The sequence below is a fragment of the Syngnathus floridae genome, chromosome 1 (assembly GCF_059516105.1).
Source record: "Syngnathus floridae isolate MCC-2025c chromosome 1, RoL_Sflo_1.0, whole genome shotgun sequence".
Taxonomy (NCBI): Eukaryota; Metazoa; Chordata; class Actinopteri; order Syngnathiformes; family Syngnathidae; genus Syngnathus; species Syngnathus floridae.
Genome location: NC_142413.1, coordinates 7655152 through 7673604, shown reverse-complemented (window position 1 = coordinate 7673604; position 18453 = coordinate 7655152). Strand labels below are relative to the sequence as shown.

The window sequence follows — 18453 nt, the reverse complement described above, 5'->3', positions numbered from 1 at the left end:
GCAAACTATTCTACCCGGTTGCAAGAAACATATGAATCCAAGTTTAGGCTTCTTGGCTTGACAAGATGAATGAATACATCGAGCTTTTTTTTTCCATGTTTGGAAAAATCTGTGCAAAACCAGCAGCATTTTCATGACAGTTACAAAACCACAGCTTGTTTTGTTACGTAAGCATTCAAGCAATCGCTTGGGAATGAACGGAGATGTGATTTCATTTGGTAGTGGGGGGGGGGGGGGGGGGGGGGGGGGGGGGGGGGGGGGGGGCTTGCAAAGACAAAATAAATATTTGAACAAACAATGTCATGTGACCAGGCTGCTTTCAAGATAGATTTCAATATCAAAAGCCGCTCCCCAACAGGGGCCCTCACTCGGATTGGCTCAATTTATACAAGTGTGGCGTCAATGTTTAATGAAGCGTTGAACAACACATGATGGTGTATCATCAGTCTATCTCACATTAAACACAACAGGTTTGTGTGATGGAAGCTTTGAGGGGGGGGCTAGCAACAGGAAGCAAGAAGGCAGCACACACAGCTTGCATTTGTGCCCGTCATGTTTATAGTGAACCCTGCTGTTCATCTTCCGTATCTTGGCAACAGATTTTTAACTAATCTTTTTCTTTTAAATGGGGTTTTACTTTATACAGGCAAGTCCAAATTTAAAGTTGAGTGTAGTACCATGTTAGGCCACAACAAATATAAAACACTTCCTCGATGATAAATGGGGGTTCACTGTATTGAATGAGCAATGTGCTGAAGGTAGGTGGTGCACATACCCCCCGCCCCACACATTCACACAGAAAGAATTCAGAAAGGCAAATACACACACACACACACATATAGGCCATTTTCCTTCCTTGTTGTGAAGATTGTCCTCTTAAAACAATTTGCTCACGAAGACATAAGCGCCCCAAGTTGAGAAGGAAAATAAAACGAGTGAAAACACTATTTTGGCACTTGAGGAATAGTACAGAAGGCTCGTTACAAATGGCTAGAAATTCCCTTAGAAACTGGGTATGATGTCAACCGGGTGTCTATATAAAAAAAACAAAAACAAAAAAATCAGCAGTTCTCAGATACTGGGAAAGTGCAGAATGTCCCCTAGTGTCTCCAGGGAGTACTGCAATAATATCAAGGCATTCTGATTGTGTGCAGGTCCATGATTTTCTTCAAGCCATTTTTTCTAGGATGATGTTCACAGTCAAACATCCATATATTCTGAAGGAAATCGAACCCAGTTTTGGATCGAGTGTTTCTTCAGTCAAAGCAAACACTCGTGACCGGTAAAGAATGGTTGCCAAAAAGTGAGGCATTCCCGCTCACATCTGCACTGTGGAGTCTTGGGAAAGGACGCAAGGCTTCCACAGCTTTTGTGCTGGTCATATATGACGTTTTTATGTGTGTGGGGGGCGACACCAGAACGGATTGTCAATCCTAACCTGTGAGGGTGTGAAGAATTCCAACGCCTTAAAGTGCCACAAAATCAGGACAGGATGTCCTTCTTTGGTCTGATCACGTGCGTTGCTCACTATGGAGAACTGAGCTTTCTTGTCCTGACGTTGCCTGTTTCTGTATGGAAAACAAAGCAGAACAGAATTCTAGACATTTGGAAACTCAAATCCAGTGGTGGATTTTAGAGACCGGAATGTAGTGCAGGATTTCACATAAGTGGACTGATTTGGAAATCTGTTGCCATCATCTTTTGCTGTTTTCAGAGAGTGTATGTTTTTCTTGACTTTTCCCGGTGTCTTTTTTTTTTAAAACTGTACTTCAACTTAAGTAAAAACAGTGAGTATTTTTGCCACCTCTACGCAAATGGAAACTCCTTTTACCCCTGAGTCTGGAAGAGCCTGCTCGACTGCTCCCTCTTATGGTCACTTGCAGGCTGGCAGAAGCAATAAAGCCATCTTGGTGGCGACTCAAATTCTTCACCAGCCTGACCGGAGAAATGAGGAGGAAAAGAATGACAAATACATCGTGTTGGACATAATTTAGCATTGCTTCTCACACACAGATTGTTTTTTGTTGTTAATAAACACCACTAAAACCCTTTCCTAAACACTCCTGACATGTTTTCAAATCCACTTGTAAAACGCATACTCACCAGCGGCCTTTGTTGTCTTCACACATCAGCTGGATGACATCGCCGCATTTGATGAGGACGCTGTCCGCTCCATTTTGTAGGCAGTCCGCCAAGGCCCGATATCTGCCTCGAGACTGACACGCAAATAGCGATTCCATTAGTGAGAATGCACTAAAATAGTGATCGCCAACCAATATATGTTACGAGAGACCGGAATGTAGTGCAGGATTTCACATAATTGGACTGATTTGGAAATCTGTTGCCATCATCTTTTGCTGTTTACTACTGTATAACGCAAATGAATGATTACATTTCGCCTTTAATCTCGAAGTCTACTTCACTTCGGAATTGTTTGTGTTGTCTGGCTATTTACGTCACCCGAAACACCAAAAGGTCATTTTAGGTGAACGCATTTTTAAAGGTTCTAGAAATATTTTCTTAAAGAGGACTGCTTGTAAAGCGTCTCACCAGTTTCACCATTTGCGTGTCAGGCTGGTGGAAAGTATGCCGGCCGCCACTCGTGTCATCCAGACCCTCACAGATGGTTACCGAGTGATGATGAGCTCCCGGCCAACCTGGAAAAACTTTCTGTGTAAGTGTTGAAAAGTGGTGGAAGGTTAAAAAAAAATAATAATAATGTACGCACTCCTGCGGTTGAGCTGGTATTTGGGGGCGCGCCGCTGGGCGTCCGGGCTGCTCTTCCCCGACTCGGTGTCCTCCGAACTGAGCGACGCTCTCTCTTGCTTACTGGTAGCAATGACACACAAACGACACAGAGTGATTTGCTGGAGACAAGCTTAAGAGTCAAGATGGCCCTCATGGAATGACCTCCGTGCTGCTGCCTGCGCATGTATGAGCATTCAGACAGCCAGACGGCATGATGGGAAATGGAGCAGCCGTGTGCTTGCTTCTCAAGAGGATGGACTGCATTTGTGTGTTTAGCTAGCATGAGAGAAGCTTGTGACAAGATCCCGAGTTGCGGGAAAATAAATAAAAACCTTTATACTGTTATTTCGGAAAGCAGATAACAGCCGCCTTTTCAAAAGTCGTCATGACAAAATAAGGAGAATGAAAGGGGCTAGCCTCAGAACTGTTCAGGTGGACAACATTCAGAGGACACAACATTAGGTACACCTGCAGAATGATGACAGAGCTTCATTTTCTGAAGACTGTACGCCATTTTGCTCGACGTCAGCTGGGATAGGATCCGGCTTACTTGAGACCACAAGTTGCAAAGAAAATGGCTGGATGGATTGCAGTGGTTGTACCTAATGTTGTTTTCACCCAGAATGGCTCAGTGAACACATCCCACAATTCACGTTATGCAAAGCCAAGAGCCACTATGCAAACACGTGGGCTGAGTTTACCACTGAGTTTTTATGGCAGGTCAGTGGAACTGGGGGCGAAGATGGGGCCGTTGCCGGGGGCTTCGGGGACGGGGGCTTCGGGAGCGAAGGCACATAAACACGTTGGACGTTGCGGAGACCAATCGCAGCCCCGGCAGACAGCCCCTCGGAACCCCTCTGGACGGCCGCAAGGCCCTGCAGTGAGGGGGTGGGTGTATGGGGTCAGGGGCAACCACACACAGTTGGACAGCTGCCGTGCCCACGGAAAATTGGATTTTGGTGACGTCATGTTGACCCAAGCTGAATCTTGTAACACCAGCTGACCATGTGTGTTGGTATGGATAAGATCTGAATCGCAATAGACCTTTTCATTATGATGTCACTCGTACTTGTGAGTGGCAAAAAAAAGTCAGACGGCACCGTTAGTAAACCCCATTAGTAAGTTGAAAAAAAAAGAAAAACGATGTTACTTGATGGACATAATTTAAACAGTTAACGTGATCACTGATTGAGAAGCTCGTTTATTGATTTTTTTTTTTTAGGTCACTACAACGCTAATCTAACCTTAGCTAACAAGCTAGCCATTGTTTTGCGAAAATACACAAAGTTTACAAACATTGTGAGAAGGCCAGGAAAAAAAATAAAGGGGGGGCACTGACCTCTCACATGGTGGTGGAGAAAGATGCATGTGCTCTACTGGTTGTCCATTTTGATGAATCTCATCTGCAAGGAGAACATACAGTTTGGTATCAGTTGACTATTTACCAGTGGTAGGTCACCAGTCTTAATCTTCGAGTTTCAAGCACGTCTAAAGATACTTTTATAAAGTACTGTACATTTTATTTTTTGTCTTCCTATTACCTATGACTATTGGCATGCAAGTCCACCACTGACCTCGCAGTAACTTCTGCTGATTGGTTAAGATGCGACGCAGCTCGCTGAGCCAAGACATCTTCACTGCCACGCTGGGGGCCTAAAAAAAGAACAACACGTGCATTCCACTGCGACCAATCGTGGCCAATCACTATTTCTACCGACTCCTTACCTGAACCACGTACACCTCCTCCCTGCCACTGTACCAGATCTCAAACTTCCTAGGATCTCCTTTAACGTTCTCTGTGATCCCCACAGCAGTCATCTGCATACAGACACAAATCATATGTACGACATCTAAACAAAACACTTCAGAAATATCATAGGTGAAAATGTCAACCAGATATTGTCAACACATTTGGTAGCCCATCAGCAGATCTTCTGAGTTTGTTCTATAAATATGGACAGGATTTATCAAAAACACATTGGCAATCTTATGAGAGGCAGTAAAAGAGATGGGAAATTATGCTGTGATCATTTTTCTCAGTTTTGATTGAAAGTTTTAGAGATGTATTTGATTAAAAAAAATTATCATGGTGATTTTTGGTTGTTTTGGTCAGGAATTTTCCCAAGGACCCCCCCTCATAATCCTAACGTCAATGAAATGCAATTAGAATCAAAAGTGGGCTATGTTTTAGGAAAAACGTAGTAATGTTGACATAAATTTGCATTTTTTAGAGGAAGCATTGCTATGAGAATGTCATACATTTGTTAAGTCTTAATCTTGTATTAGGTTGGAAGAACAAAATCGACATTTTACACGAATAAAGCCATTTTTTTTTCAAGTTGAAGTTGTAAATGAAAGTCAGTTTAATGAGGGTAAAATAATTTGAGTACATTTCAAAAATACATCTTTATTTAGGAAATGTGCTAATTATTCTGAAAAAGAAGCCTGTACTCTTTTAAAATTGAATTATTAATTTTTATTTTTTTTAATTTTAAAATCGTCTATCCAAGTGTAAAGAATGGAATGGATGAATATAACACAAACAATGATGCCAAAACCCTTGATTCTCCTTCCAACATTATCCTTAAAACTAAATGCCTAACAACTGATTGAACCATATCAGTTTAGTGGTGAAGCTGAAGCACAGCTACAACACGTGAACTTCCTTGACTCCTTGAGCCTTCTACTTTCCTTATTCAGGAATGGCTTTGGCGACATTTTAGGTTTGCCAATCTACTATAAAACGGCTGGACAGCTGGAATTGAAAGGCCAACCTTGATGCAATGCTTGAAGCCGTACGAGGGCGTTTTGTCGCAACCTTCCCCATGCTCCTCCCTCTTCTTGCAAAAGAGCAGCACGCTCTCGTAGAGGAACAGATGGCGCTGCATGGGCTTGAAGCGGGCCAGCTCCTTCATGCGCGTGGACCCTTTCTTGTGGCTGATCCACACACTGAAAGAGCCCTGCATCAACACGCGGCCCAGCTCGCAAATGTCCCCCTGAAATAGCGCGAGAAAGATGAGCAGTTCTATATAAACAGGCAGTTAAAAAAAAATTAAATACAGGCCTCACCTCATATCCTGTGATAGAAATCTGATGCATGGAGTCGTTGACAGATTTGAGCAGGTCCAGCATGGCTGTTAGCGCTCCCTGTAGTTCAGATGATCCCTTGGAGTCGGTGCTATGTTTCAGGAGCTCCTGGGAGCATACACACAGATCAACATTTAAAGGAAACATTAATTTCCTAGAGTGCTTACCCTCACCAGGGTTGCAGGTGTGGTGAATATTATGGGCAATATGCTTTTTACTGGCTGGAATATAAAAATACTATTCCCCGCATATTCACAATTTGTGATTCTTTATTTTTTTTTTCATCTTGATCTTGACTGGGTCTTGTTGCAAGAAAAAAAAAAAAATTGACGTGATATCAAAGTAAGGGAGCATTTTTATTTTGGAGTGTAGTACAAGTGTAACAAAAAAAGTACACAATATGCAATTAAATGGGCCTTCTGATTTACTGTTTATTGGAATAATTGCTGTATTGACATACCTTAAGCAGCAGTTGATACTTGGTGAGGCGTTGAACTGGTTTTAGCAGGTATGAATCCAGGCCCAATTTGTGGCCCAGCTTCTTCTGACACTCCTGAATGAAAAAAATACATTTTGTAAATTAAACAGACAAATTATGATTGTATTATATGTGCATGTAGATTATCACGTGCACAAATGACCTGAAAGAAGGCACAATCCGAGAACTGCCGCCACAGAGCATCAGAACGTGGTTTGTTCTGACAGTAGCATTCGTACATTTGGAAGTTCTCCTTCTGCTGACACAAATCCTCATTATTTTGTGGATTTGCATACAATCATGGAGCCATTTTGGTCAATAATTTGCTTCTCACCCTGGCAAGAAAGCAAAGTCCCACACCTTCGGGAGTGTCCAGGCATCCCTCAAGGTCCTGGAGAAACATGCTAGGTTGCCCAAAATAAAAGGTACAAGCAAATACACATGATTTGAGGTATTACAATTAACAAAAATACTGGGACACTCTACCATTAAATGTCTAACGACAATAATCTATAATAACGCAAGCAATGTAGTATGTTTGGTTTATTTTATGATGCCGCAGCCGTGGAGGACCTGCCTGCTGTGAAAGTTGTAGATGTCGGGCATGTTTCCAAAGAGGACTCCTCTCTTGGCGTGCAGGACGGGCGGCAGGAGGTCAGCCAGAAGTGGGTTGTCCATCTCTACCTCATAGCCCTGCAACGGCATCACAGTCACCGGGCCTGACGACCTCATTGCGTGCGGCGAGGATGCGGAAGTTTGTTCTCACGAGAAGGACCGACAGCAGCTCCTCCACATAGATCCTCTCTGTCTCAATGAGCTCTCTCATCACGTGACTGTGACAAATGCAAACAACAAAACATACAAAAAATAAAAAAACACACGAGTTAGACTAAGGAAGAGTCACAAGGTTGTCATTACAGTTAATGTATATGTAAATTTGACAAATTTTGTTTTAAGAAATATATTAAAGATGATTGTATTTGTTATATATTAATCTTATATATAAACAAATCTCAAAGGTATTTATACTCCCCCTAAAAGACTTTAGAAATGCTTAGGGATGGCACAAGATGGTGGCAAAGTACTATGTACGCATGTCTAAACCACCTCAACTTAGTTCAGCAGTACCAACATGCTTTTAATATGGCAGCAAAGCACAGCTTTTGTCCAACTGCACCCTCTAAACTCACTTCAACATAGTTCCTCCTACACCAAGATGAGGCTTGTAGATGTTTGTCAACTCACTCGTACTGCAAATACTAAGTGGGCCAAGAACATACTTTGCCCACCGTTGTTTTATATCGAATCAGTGAGTTGAACACCAACGGACCGACAGATGGTGAGATGGGCGTGTCTTCCTCACCGCTTGAGGACATCCGGGCTGTCCTCTCCTTCCACGCCGTACGACACACAACTGCGGCTCTCCTGGTAGTCATGAATGACCTCGATCTGGAAAAACACAGCTTTCAATTCATGTTAACTTGCCCCCCCCCCATAAAAAATAAGAAAATGCAAAAATGTCTTACCTTGCGAGCATTGGGGCCTTTTCTAGATGCCCTCTTTCCAGGAAGAGGGAGATCAAATGTGAATTTCAAACCGTCAGCTGCAAAAAGCAGAACCGATTGTCAGCTTGCTGAAATACAGCAGTGCTAGTGTGCACATTTGTTGGCTCATGTGCAATCACATCAGTTTGTGCTAATAATAATTTCAATTGGAATGGAGGGGGCAGTTATTTAATGCATTTAAAACAAATTCAAATTAATCATCTGGCATCGATAATCTGTATTTGCATAAAACACAAAAATCTGTATCAGCCGGGCCCTAGCGTATACTGTATCGTATATAACATCATCTAGAATAAAAAAAAAAAAGCCTTATTATTACCATATATGCACATGAAGGACAAATGAATACTGTATGTCTTGAGGTAAAAGATTAATTGGGTGCATAGAGCAGCCATGTACTTTTGTTTTTCCATGTCTTAACACAGGCTTAGATTGTACCGTGCTTGGGGGAGAAAATTGGCGATTTTGAGCGAGGTGGGTTCTCAGCACGGGGGGCCACCAGCTGGACCGGTCGGACGTGTTTGTCAGCCAGCTTCCTCAGATCGGTCCGTCGGTTCTGGATCATCAGTTGCACCGCTGCGTGCTTCTCAAACGTTTTACTTATCTTCTCCTGACAGATGAAAATAAAGATGATAAAGATTCTTGATGGTGTGGCACTTTGCAAAAAATCCAAATGTGCTGTACCTGCAGCTGAGGAGTGATGACAGCCTCATACTCCAAAGCTAGAACTTCAGGTCCAGATGTCATTATGGAGGGCGAACCCTCCAGCAAGCTCTCGATGGCCTTCAAAGCAGTCTGTGCTCCCTCCTTGGAGTGGAACTTCTCCACGAGTTGATTGGCCAGCATATAGGCTCCATCGTCACACCAGGACTGGGCCTGGTGGTGGTGGGGGGGGGGAACATTGCAGACATTAATTTCCCACTTTTCCTATGCAATCAAAATAAAATATTGACAAGTTCGCTCACGTGAAACAAGTAAAAGAAAAAAAGCTAAACTAGCTAATAATAACTGGAAGCAGAGATGGAAAAATGTGAACGTAGTCAGCCCCTTGACATAGGTAAAATGTGTTCCTTAGCTTTGCTAACATTAGTCACAGCATTTCTAATGTTGTGAATGGAGTAACAATAAAGAGTGAAACATTCTATTCAGAGAAAACAAGCTGGACAAACTACAGAGAAGAACGTATAGATTTCTGTTTTCAAATAGTAGTCAGAAAAATAAAAGTATTTGTGCTCTGTGACTTGGCATTCATGGAACTACCTGGTCCAGAGACAGTAGGAGCTGCTGCGCTTGCAGGAGATGACAGCGTTTGTTCCCCAAAGCAGCATTGAGGCTATCACAGTGATGCCGCAGCTCGTTGCAGCGTTGCATGATTAGAGCCGTGGCATAGTGGTGCCCCGCCGACAGCTGGTGGCCACGAAGGATGACGATCTGGGAGCGTGATACGGCTTCCTGTCCATCCAAAAGCGAGCTTTGCTTTCATCAACGGCGCGGGAGCATTTCGGACACCTGTGACAAACCTGAGCAAGTGTTTCCAAAGTCTCCAGCTCTTTGAGAGCCTGCTCGGCTTGAGCCAGCGTGTCTACCGTCGTGGACAGCTGGCTCTGCTGAGACGTCACGCCAGACAGGCACGACTCCATCTGAAACGTCATCAACACAAAGTCACGAGGGATAAATGAAGGGTTGGAAACTCTGAGATTTTTATTGAATACTGTATGTTTACCTCTTGAAAGCTTTGCTCATACGTGAGCAGCTGCAGGTACTGATGCAGTTTCAGACGGTGCTTCTCAAAGTAGCCATCAAAGGCCAATTCCATGTCTCGGAGTTGAGTCAGGAGCCTGGAAACAAAAACCAAAAAATGAAATAAAGAACAAATGCTGTTACTTACAAGTTATGCGTTGAAGCATCTCATCAATGTCTGTACCGTTGAACCGTCTCCCAGTCCAGCTGGACATCCCAGTGAGGGTCATTGTTGTCCCTAGTGGTGGTGGTCTCCAGGCTTGACAACAGATGTTGACCCTCTTTTGACAAAGATCGAATGGCCTCCTGTCACAGATGACAGAAGTTAACATCATCCATCAAGACTTTACGATATTTTTTCTTTCAGGATAATAAACTTATAGCAATGAGATAGTTGTTAATGAGGTATTTTATTGCCTTATCATAGTTTGCAGGGTTTGGTGCAACCTTGTTAGCACTTGAGAAACACATAGTTCAAAAAAACATTTTTGAATAAGACTTTTACAATTAAAAAAGTAAAACTTAAAATGAATACTAATTCAATTTCATGATTTGAATGAAACTATAGTTGCAAATCAGTATTAATGTTTTTTTGCTCAGCAGTATATGCTAGCTGCATTAGCTGCTATGCCAACTACTCGAGAGCAAACGTCGCTATTTGATAAAAAGAAACGTTTCTGTTAATGTGTGTAAGAGCACAAATCAAACATGCAAAACACAAGAGAACATAGGCAGTGTCCGATCAGTTAGCTTGATGATGTCAGTTCTGCTGAGTCTCGGCTTGCAAATTTGGATTTATTGCTTCTATGCTGTAACAATATCAGTAAAAGGCACCTTAAGCTTTCTGTATTTTTCATTGTGAGAGTCCAGGAGACTCTGAATGGCATCACCCTCACTAGGCATGGCGGTCTCGGCCAGTTCAGTGCCAAAGGCCTGCAGCATGTGCGCAACGTCTTTCACTGTGACGGCAAAACTTTCAATGGCCTGCAACAGAAATAGAGTGGCTAGAAAGTAAACAATGTACAGTGGAAAGCTCTTTACTCATACCTACATTTACAACTTGCATTAAATTGTAAATATTTACTTTCAACAGCCTTCTGTCTCTTCTTTGATGCCACACAAAGTAAAATAATGTATTGTACATTATCGTGTTAAGAACTGGATTAGGTCACTAAAGTCCCCTCTGAAGGCCCAGGTCCGAAATGCATCACACACTACTGCTATGTTGTAAAATATAAATATATCTGATGTGGCTTCTGTTTTGTTAAGCATCCATATACAATACCGTTCTTAAAACAATCCAGTCGCTGTGACAGTAGTCCAGGGTGCCTCCGAACTCTGACGTCAGTTGGTTTTCATTGATGTACTTCAGCAGGTCTGTGACGGAGCTCAGCATCACCACCTGAATGGTCACATCCAATCCAGTATATAGATCATGTTGAAGACAAGATACCCAGGGGTGACAAACTCAATGGGGCACAATCAAAACATGTGAATTGAGGTTTTCCTGTTTGTTCAATTGCAAAGCAAGTGGAGTCAATTTCCTACCTATGATGCTTTCACACCCTTGCAATAATAATATTCTCATTCTAAAATAGTACAGCGGAGGTTGCCTTACAGGCATCTTCAGCATGAAGTCCTCCTGGGTGAAGCGAAAGCCGATGTCAGTGACGGTGCGGTGGAAGAAACTGGTGGGTCGGAGCACCAGGACCAGGTGGAGGTTCCCCGGAAAGGAGGCCTGCAAAGAATACAAGAGAAAAATGCCCTGTAATTCATGTTGAGGAACAGTTTGCAAACGCCACCAGTTTACTACATAAACCGTGATAAATATGACCTGTAGAATAAATCAGGCTTCTCTGGCCCTCTCTGTGATAGATATACGAGAAACAACCACACCTGAGGAAAAACAACCTCTCAGAGTGGACATGACTTATTAGATGCCAATAAAACTAATGACATCAGTAGATAATTGCATAGATCCTCAAATGGTTCTACATATTGGCTTCATGTTACATTTTATCCTAAAGTTCTTAAGCGCATTCGATTAATGAGCACATACTCTGCAGACAGCTTGCAAATAGTTGCTTTTTGCATTTTTAAAGTCTTAGATCTTGGGTTCTCCTCTGGTTAATCATTCAGGCATGCCCCACGAGTTATTAAGCACCTTACGTCAAGCAGTCAAACGAGTCGACTTGATTCGGTACTTTTACGCTTGTCTTGTGTTACACTTCTGCAGTTTGTTTGCAAGGGCAGTGGACACTGACCTCCAATCACCACCCACCCAGCAATAAATTAATTACTGCATAGAAAAATGATTTTACTCAGTCAATCCAAGAGATGCATGTGCAGCCAGCTATCGACAAGAATTTCCAAAGTCACCTATCCAAAACCGCATTAACTTTGTCTTTGTCAAAAGTACAATAGCTTTACACAATTCAATTTGCTTTAATTATAATTATACATTTAATCAATGATGAACCTTTCATAATATTTTAACACAATACATAAAGAGAGATCATATAAGAATACTCACATGCATATGTTTATCATATGCGACAATATGTTTCATTGTCAACGTAGTATTTCACTAAGTTGTACACTGCCCCCTAGTGGCCATGGTGCTCACCAGAAAGAGCAGCCTATTGAATTCAAATGATGGACAAACTACTGCACTTATTACATTTTTAATTATGGTATTTCAGTACGTTTTAATAAAGTGCAGCATTGATTTTAAATGTCAAGCCATACTTGATCTATTTTCCAGCAGCAGCAGCATGACGCGTTCGGACCGGTCGTAATGCTGACATTGATTTGTCCTGAAGTGACCGAGTGACGTCAAGCATGCATGTGTGAATGGAAGGTTGCAAACATGCATGACACACTCTTCCCAGATAGATCTCCCTTTCCTTCCACTCGGAGCCTCTTGCATGACTAAGCAGAAGTGCCCTCCCCTCACACACACACACAGCTCTCCACTCATTGCCGCATTCCCGCCCTCAAACTTCACCCAAACTCCTGCAGCAAGGGGGGGAAAAAAATCATTGTTACCGGGCTGGTCCGAATCTTTGCGAGTCCTCTCCGGCAACATGTCTCAGCCATGTTGTGATAGCGGGACATCTATCCGGCTTGTATTATTTTACAGCTCCACGAGGAAAGCATCAGCAGCAGCCTCACTCCGGAGGAGGAAGGAAGGATGCAGGCGAACACTCGGTATCTGCCTCATCATCATCATCTTCATCCTCTCTGCAGAGCCCGCGTCATCCCACCTTCTTTTTTGGGGGGGTTGTTTTACATTTCTATCGGTGCCAGGCTGTCCCGAAATGCTAGAAACAGTCTCAGTGTGACGCAGCGGAGCAATTGTACGCCACTGCAAACTGTTTCTCAAAACAATATGGAATGTCTAGTCATCTGGTTTGTCCTGTGTTGTTTGCAACTCATTACATATTGCTCTCGCCGGTCTGACCCAGTCCAAATCTGACGTGTTTTCTGCTTCTCACGTCCAGCCTTGTCCCGAAGCTGTATGTATTAATAACGTTAGATTGCTTTGTATAGTCCCTCCCACATTCCAAAGTCAGGCATGGTAGGCCGATTGAGAACTCCAAAATCGGTCGTAGGAGTTATTGTGAGTGTGAATGGCTGTTTGTGTGCCCTGCGACTGGCTGGTGACCTGTTCTGGGTGTCTTATCCTGTATGGCGTCTGCCACGTCCTGTCCTATTTGTCGGTCTTTACGCCAGATCTCGAGCCAACCATGCCTTACCATTTTGCAGTTCTTTGTTTTTGCTCCCTTCTCTCTGTCTCCTATCAAACCTCAGTCTGTCCAATTAATAGTTATAAGTTGACAAAAAGGAATTATTCAAATGAACAACTCCATGACTAAGCAGTCGTTCAGGACAGATATGGAAAAATGTAATCACCATGGAAATAAACTCACTGCTATTCTGGCCAATGCAGTCTTGATCGAAGCCCATGTGTCCAATCTCCGGTCTAAAATGATGATGAACTTTACTCCTGGTTGCCTCGTTCTGTGTGGGGGAGGGAGGGGGGTTGTCAGGGGGGGTGATTTTCATATGGCAAACAGAATTTAATTCAATCAAACGTGTCTCTATTTTAAACAGATCATGAATAGAAATCCTCACAACATTTAAGGGTTCACATGATAGTTGTTCATGGGGGGGTAAAAAAAAAAAAAAATTGTAGGGGCTTTCGCAACCCAAAACGTTTGACAACATGCTGCTGTCGATTTGTCAAGAGACTGCAGAGCCAAGTGAGAATTCCCGACTGCTGCAAGTGCTGACATCAGCAGAACATCGAACACAGCGCCTGTCCGGTGAGGCCATGCTGAGGCTGTGCTCAGACTGTCAACTGAACACGTTTGGTGCACTGCAGCGAATTCAGGCTTCAAGAGAGACATATGGCACGCACACAAAAATGCTAATTCCTAAGTTTAGTATCATTGTAATGAACAATTTTAATTATTGGGTGAGAACACTGAATGCATATTTATAATCGAACATAGTCGTTTATCTATCTCTCTATCCTGGCTATGTATAGTGACAGGCGGGCAAAACAAAAAATCTTCCACGAGAAGGCAGAAGATACAATAAACTTTCAGTAACTGAAAAGTTGTGGTAATAATTTGAATGAGAGAGGTGAAGTGTCCTGATTGAGCGCAATACTTCAAACTTGGAAAGGGATGAGAAGGAGGTAAACATGTCTACATCAGGGCGACACATTGTTATATGTTTTCCATGTTTTGTCTGAGCAATTTGTGAGAGCAAGACGTAAGCACGCACCGAGGGATGAGCGTGAGGTACGTGAAGACTTTAGCCAAGGCCTCTTCCGGTATGTCCCTGAAGGCGGAGCTTTCCGGGAGCGTGATGATGACACTGGAGTCTTCTCCGCGGCCACCTGGGAGGGGACACGTATACAATAAATGGACTTCTCCGTGGTGCCGCTTCACATTAGCATTTCTGAGTGGGATAAGAACTCACCTGACAGGTATGCGACCTGTTTCTCGATGTAGCCGCCGACCTCCTTCATGCTCACTGGAACCGTCACCTCTGCAAAAGAATGGAAAAGTCTCAAACAAGCAATTTCTTTATATAAGTTAGGAGGAGTTTTACACCATTGGATTCTGTTTTATATTCATTCTAATCCAAATTCTCCAAGTGCTTGTGCGGTGTCTTGACAATTTCCACTATTGATATCACATTTAAGGAAACAAAATGCTTTGTATAATTAAATAAATACCAACATAAACCTGCAAGAAACTATAAAAGCACATTTTTAATTTAGTTTGAGGTAGAAAAGAATTCATGATTTACACTATTAACAACTAAAGAAAGGAGAGGAAAGATGAAAACGAACAAAGTCAATGCAAAAAAAAGCAATTGGAATCCAACACAAATACAAAAATACTTGTTTCATTAATAGTAATGGTCATAAAATGTACATGCATGTCCATTTCTATTCCATTCCATTAATTTTAAGCTATTTTCCTTCAAAATATGATTTGGCCATTCAAACAAGAACTTATTTGGTTTGATTTACAATTTAAATGAAATAAAAATAAAATGATAAAATAAATTAAATATTCCTTAGGGCACAACAACACTGCATGAGAGTTGAGCCTTTATTTGTAATGAACTCGGCCGCTAACTTCTGAATATTTGATGCGCGTGTGTAACTGAGAGCGTCTGAACCCGGGCCAGGATGAAGTTACCTGGGATAAGTTGACATTTACACTCTGCGCTGCACTTCAGGAACATGAGAAAGGATTGAAGATGGCTTTACAGTATATTTCCATCAAAGACAATAAAGTGGATACATTCAAAGAGGGAAATAAACGTGTGAAATCTTTCTATTTGTGAACTCAGCTAAACAGTGTGACCCCGATAAACAATCATGCACCCGCTAAGTGTGCCAGCCGGCGTTCCTCTGAGCTTTGTCGCAATCTTTCCAGGTTTTGCAGAAGTGGGAACCAAATAATCCCCATTGGAGGAATGTTGGAGAAAACAAGGTTTAGTTGTCACCCTGCACAAATCCCCGCAAATCACAGAAGTCTTGCAATGTAATCTGACATGGTGGCATTTATCCGTGTTGACCAAATTCAAACAAAACCACTGCAGCACTCTGTTTTTTATGCTACGTGTGGTCAGTCTGATACAGAACAAATCTCGTAAAGATGTAACCCAATACAAATAAGACAACAAACGTTATTCTTTGACCTCAGATTTGAGCATCATACTTGTGTCTGACTCCCAAACGCGAATGCTTTTAATCCACATGTTTTTAATTCCACATTTTTTCTCCCGAGTTTACACACCAGTGTTGTGTCAACGAACAATTTCACAGACTTGCACAACATTTTAGTATAGAAACTGTGAAGGATGTTTTTTGGTAGGTGCTTTTTTTTTTAAAGATAAGAGTAGACAATTTAGGCATTATTAAATTGTGTAAAGTGATATGCTGTCCCAAAATACCTAAAATTAAACAAATAAAATTCTTATAAGTTATGACAACACCACTAAAAATTAACCCATCAACATTGCCTCTTGTGTACAAATAATCGTGATTTATTTTTATTTTCTATATTTTGTTATTCTTGATTACGCAAGCTTGGGGTTGCATTGTTTGTTTGATGGAAGGTTCTCATTTAGCTATAACAGACTATCCAAACACCAATCCCAGGTTACAAAACTGAACCCTCAATCAATGATCACTTGTAAGATTAACCTCACTAGCATGTTTATTGTATATATTGAAAAAAAATAAAAAGCTTTTTATTCCCCCTGTGTGGTCTCAGTTCACACACACACTAACATAAAATGCCAAGGTCCATTAATTAAACAATGAGATAAGCTTGCCAAGGTAATCCTATTATCCTCGGGGGGAGGTGACAGTCTCCGTGAAACTCAAACTTGAGGGTTCAGTACGGCCTTTGGTGACTATCCAAATGGAAAGTACCAAAGTTTGTGCCGTATTAGGACAGAGCAGATTCATTTAACACGTCCACTGAGTGACAGTTTTCAAATATATGGCTCACATTCTCTAAACATTTTCAGTGTTTACAGTACTTGCTCAACTGTGAACTGACTGATTTATTTCAGTACTAGCAGTAGTCACTACAAACATTGTGTGTTAGATAAATATGCATTTAAGTGCAAACGGAGCATTATTATGTTTATAAAGGCACATTTTCCAAATTGTTGTGGCGACTGAATAAGAGTCTGCGAGGCAAATTATTAGCAACAAAAATTAGGAAACCATCTGTGACCGATTCAAACGGGTAACCGAATCCCTCGAATGACAGGGAAGTGGAACGTGAATGGTGTTATGTGATTGGTTGATTGTTGACACAGCCACATACTCAGCTATGAGGGTGTGCACACTTGTGCAATTACATTTTCTCCCCCTCCCCCCACATCCTCTCATTTTCTTTCTTTTTTTTCAAATTCAGTTTCCCAGCTCACATTAACAGTGGGGGAAAAAAATAATTAAATGATTTATCTCGTCATTTTTAAATATAGCAAAACCTGGAATTTGAACAAGGGTGTATAGACTTTTGAAAAATCCCTGCATCCCATGTAGTTCGTGTTGCCTGTACTCACGCTGCAGTGTGCTCTCCAGCTGGGATCGGGCCTGGAGGAGGCAGCCGTAGCTCTCCATCTCTTCCTCGGACTCTGTCATGGACTCCTCTTGCATGGAGGCCGGGCCCATTCCCCCCAAGTGGCCGCACGGCAGACGGCTGGAGTAATCCAAAGCTTCTCACATCCTGGTCCTTGTTCTACATACACGGCTGACGCGTGTAAGCGAGCATCCCCCCGCTGGGCTTCATTCAAGCTGCTGGAACTTGCTGACCTTGAACTGCATGAAAGCAAACATTCAGTCAAGCAAACATTCAGTCAGCTGTTTTGTCACTCACAACAAACATGATTCCTTCCGTCTGACCACAGCTGCCTGCCGGGCTACTGCCCCTCCTCCAGCTTCCCTCTCTCTCTCTCTCTCTCTCTCTCTCTCTCTCTTTTGGAGCTTGAGTGCGTCAGCTTTGCACTATAAAGTCCTGACAACAAGCCAACTCTTCGCTGTAATTCATGCTCCGGTGTTTTATGGCTTCGGCTTTGGGCTCTGAAAGCATCACAGTGGGCAGGATTGTTTGGCTGCGAGTGTTCTTGTAGTCACCGACACGAAGCAGCTGTGGAAGAGAGCGCTTTTGTGAGAGAGCATGAAAGTCCCAACACACCCTTAGCCAGCCACTGCACAATTACATACAAAGGGAACAACCGTTTCATTGTGAGCACCGCGACCCACACTTGAGTCTTTTCTTAGCTCAAATCGCAGTGGGCTGCGACTGCGATAGACACACTTCCTGTATGGAGTTCAAACTATGACTAGGCCGCCATTAGGTAGTTTTCAGCAATTACCTTTTAATGTTTATCAAGAAGCAAATCTTTGAATAGAATTTAAAGGATTACTGTCAGCTTAATAAAAAAACATAGCTGTGTATTTCTATTTCAGGTTAAATGGAAGTGACTGGGCTACTCTAATTGGGTATAATTTGTTTTTGTTTTCAACAGCCATTCAAAAAATGCCTGAAGCAATTACGCCATTAAGGTATTTGTTTCAGATGCGAAAAGTTTCCACTCATCCATTTTGGAAGAAATTCTAAACCTTTCCCAGACTTTACTGGCATACCATCATGCACTCCTGGAATGAATTTCCAGGTGCCCTCTAATAGACACCCAACTCTTAAAAATGCATCAAGGTGTCTCAGAAAAGCAGGAAAAATCCCATGGAGCTAGACAGGAGGAGTCGACAAATGCCCCGATGTTCTT

General features: G+C 42.3%; 1 protein-coding gene across 2 annotated transcripts; it reads right to left on the bottom strand.

Annotated features, from left to right (window-relative positions):
• Positions 1-255: 255 nt before the first annotated feature.
• mcf2a (MCF.2 cell line derived transforming sequence a) lies at positions 256-17787 on the bottom strand. 2 transcript variants are annotated; one of them, XM_088385820.1, is made up of 30 exons: positions 17230-17787; positions 14611-14679; positions 14413-14527; positions 13551-13641; positions 11237-11356; positions 10904-11020; positions 10453-10602; positions 9803-9924; positions 9602-9716; positions 9399-9518; positions 9139-9330; positions 8563-8754; positions 8317-8488; positions 7840-7916; positions 7677-7762; positions 7080-7146; positions 6891-7006; positions 6648-6717; positions 6477-6569; positions 6296-6388; positions 5818-5943; positions 5523-5744; positions 4474-4566; positions 4323-4401; positions 4088-4151; positions 2729-2829; positions 2551-2657; positions 2104-2216; positions 1832-1935; positions 256-1568 (listed from the first exon to the last, which is right to left on the bottom strand). In XM_088385820.1, the coding sequence occupies exons 1-30, from the start codon at positions 17336-17338 to the stop codon at positions 1528-1530; spliced, it is 3336 nt and encodes a 1111-aa protein (XP_088241946.1). In that variant the 5' UTR covers positions 17339-17787; the 3' UTR covers positions 256-1527. The 2 variants fall into 2 exon arrangements, with proteins under 2 accessions (XP_088241946.1, XP_088242034.1); XM_088385908.1 differs by lacking the exons at positions 13551-13641; positions 14413-14527; positions 14611-14679; positions 17230-17787 and adding an exon at positions 12667-12841.
• Positions 17788-18453: the final 666 nt, after the last annotated feature.

Coding starts and splice junctions, on each gene's coding strand:
- mcf2a (XM_088385820.1), bottom strand. CDS start 17,338: ATGGGCCCGGCCTCCATGCAAGAGGAGTCCATGACAGAGTCCGAGGAA. Junction 6,389..6,476: donor CGGATTGTGCCTTCTTTCAG/GTCATTTGTGCA, acceptor TTTTTCATTCAG/GAGTGTCAGAAGAAGCTGGG. Junction 1,569..1,831: donor AGGCTCTTCCAGACTCAGGG/GTAAAAGGAGTT, acceptor TTTTCCATACAG/AAACAGGCAACGTCAGGACA.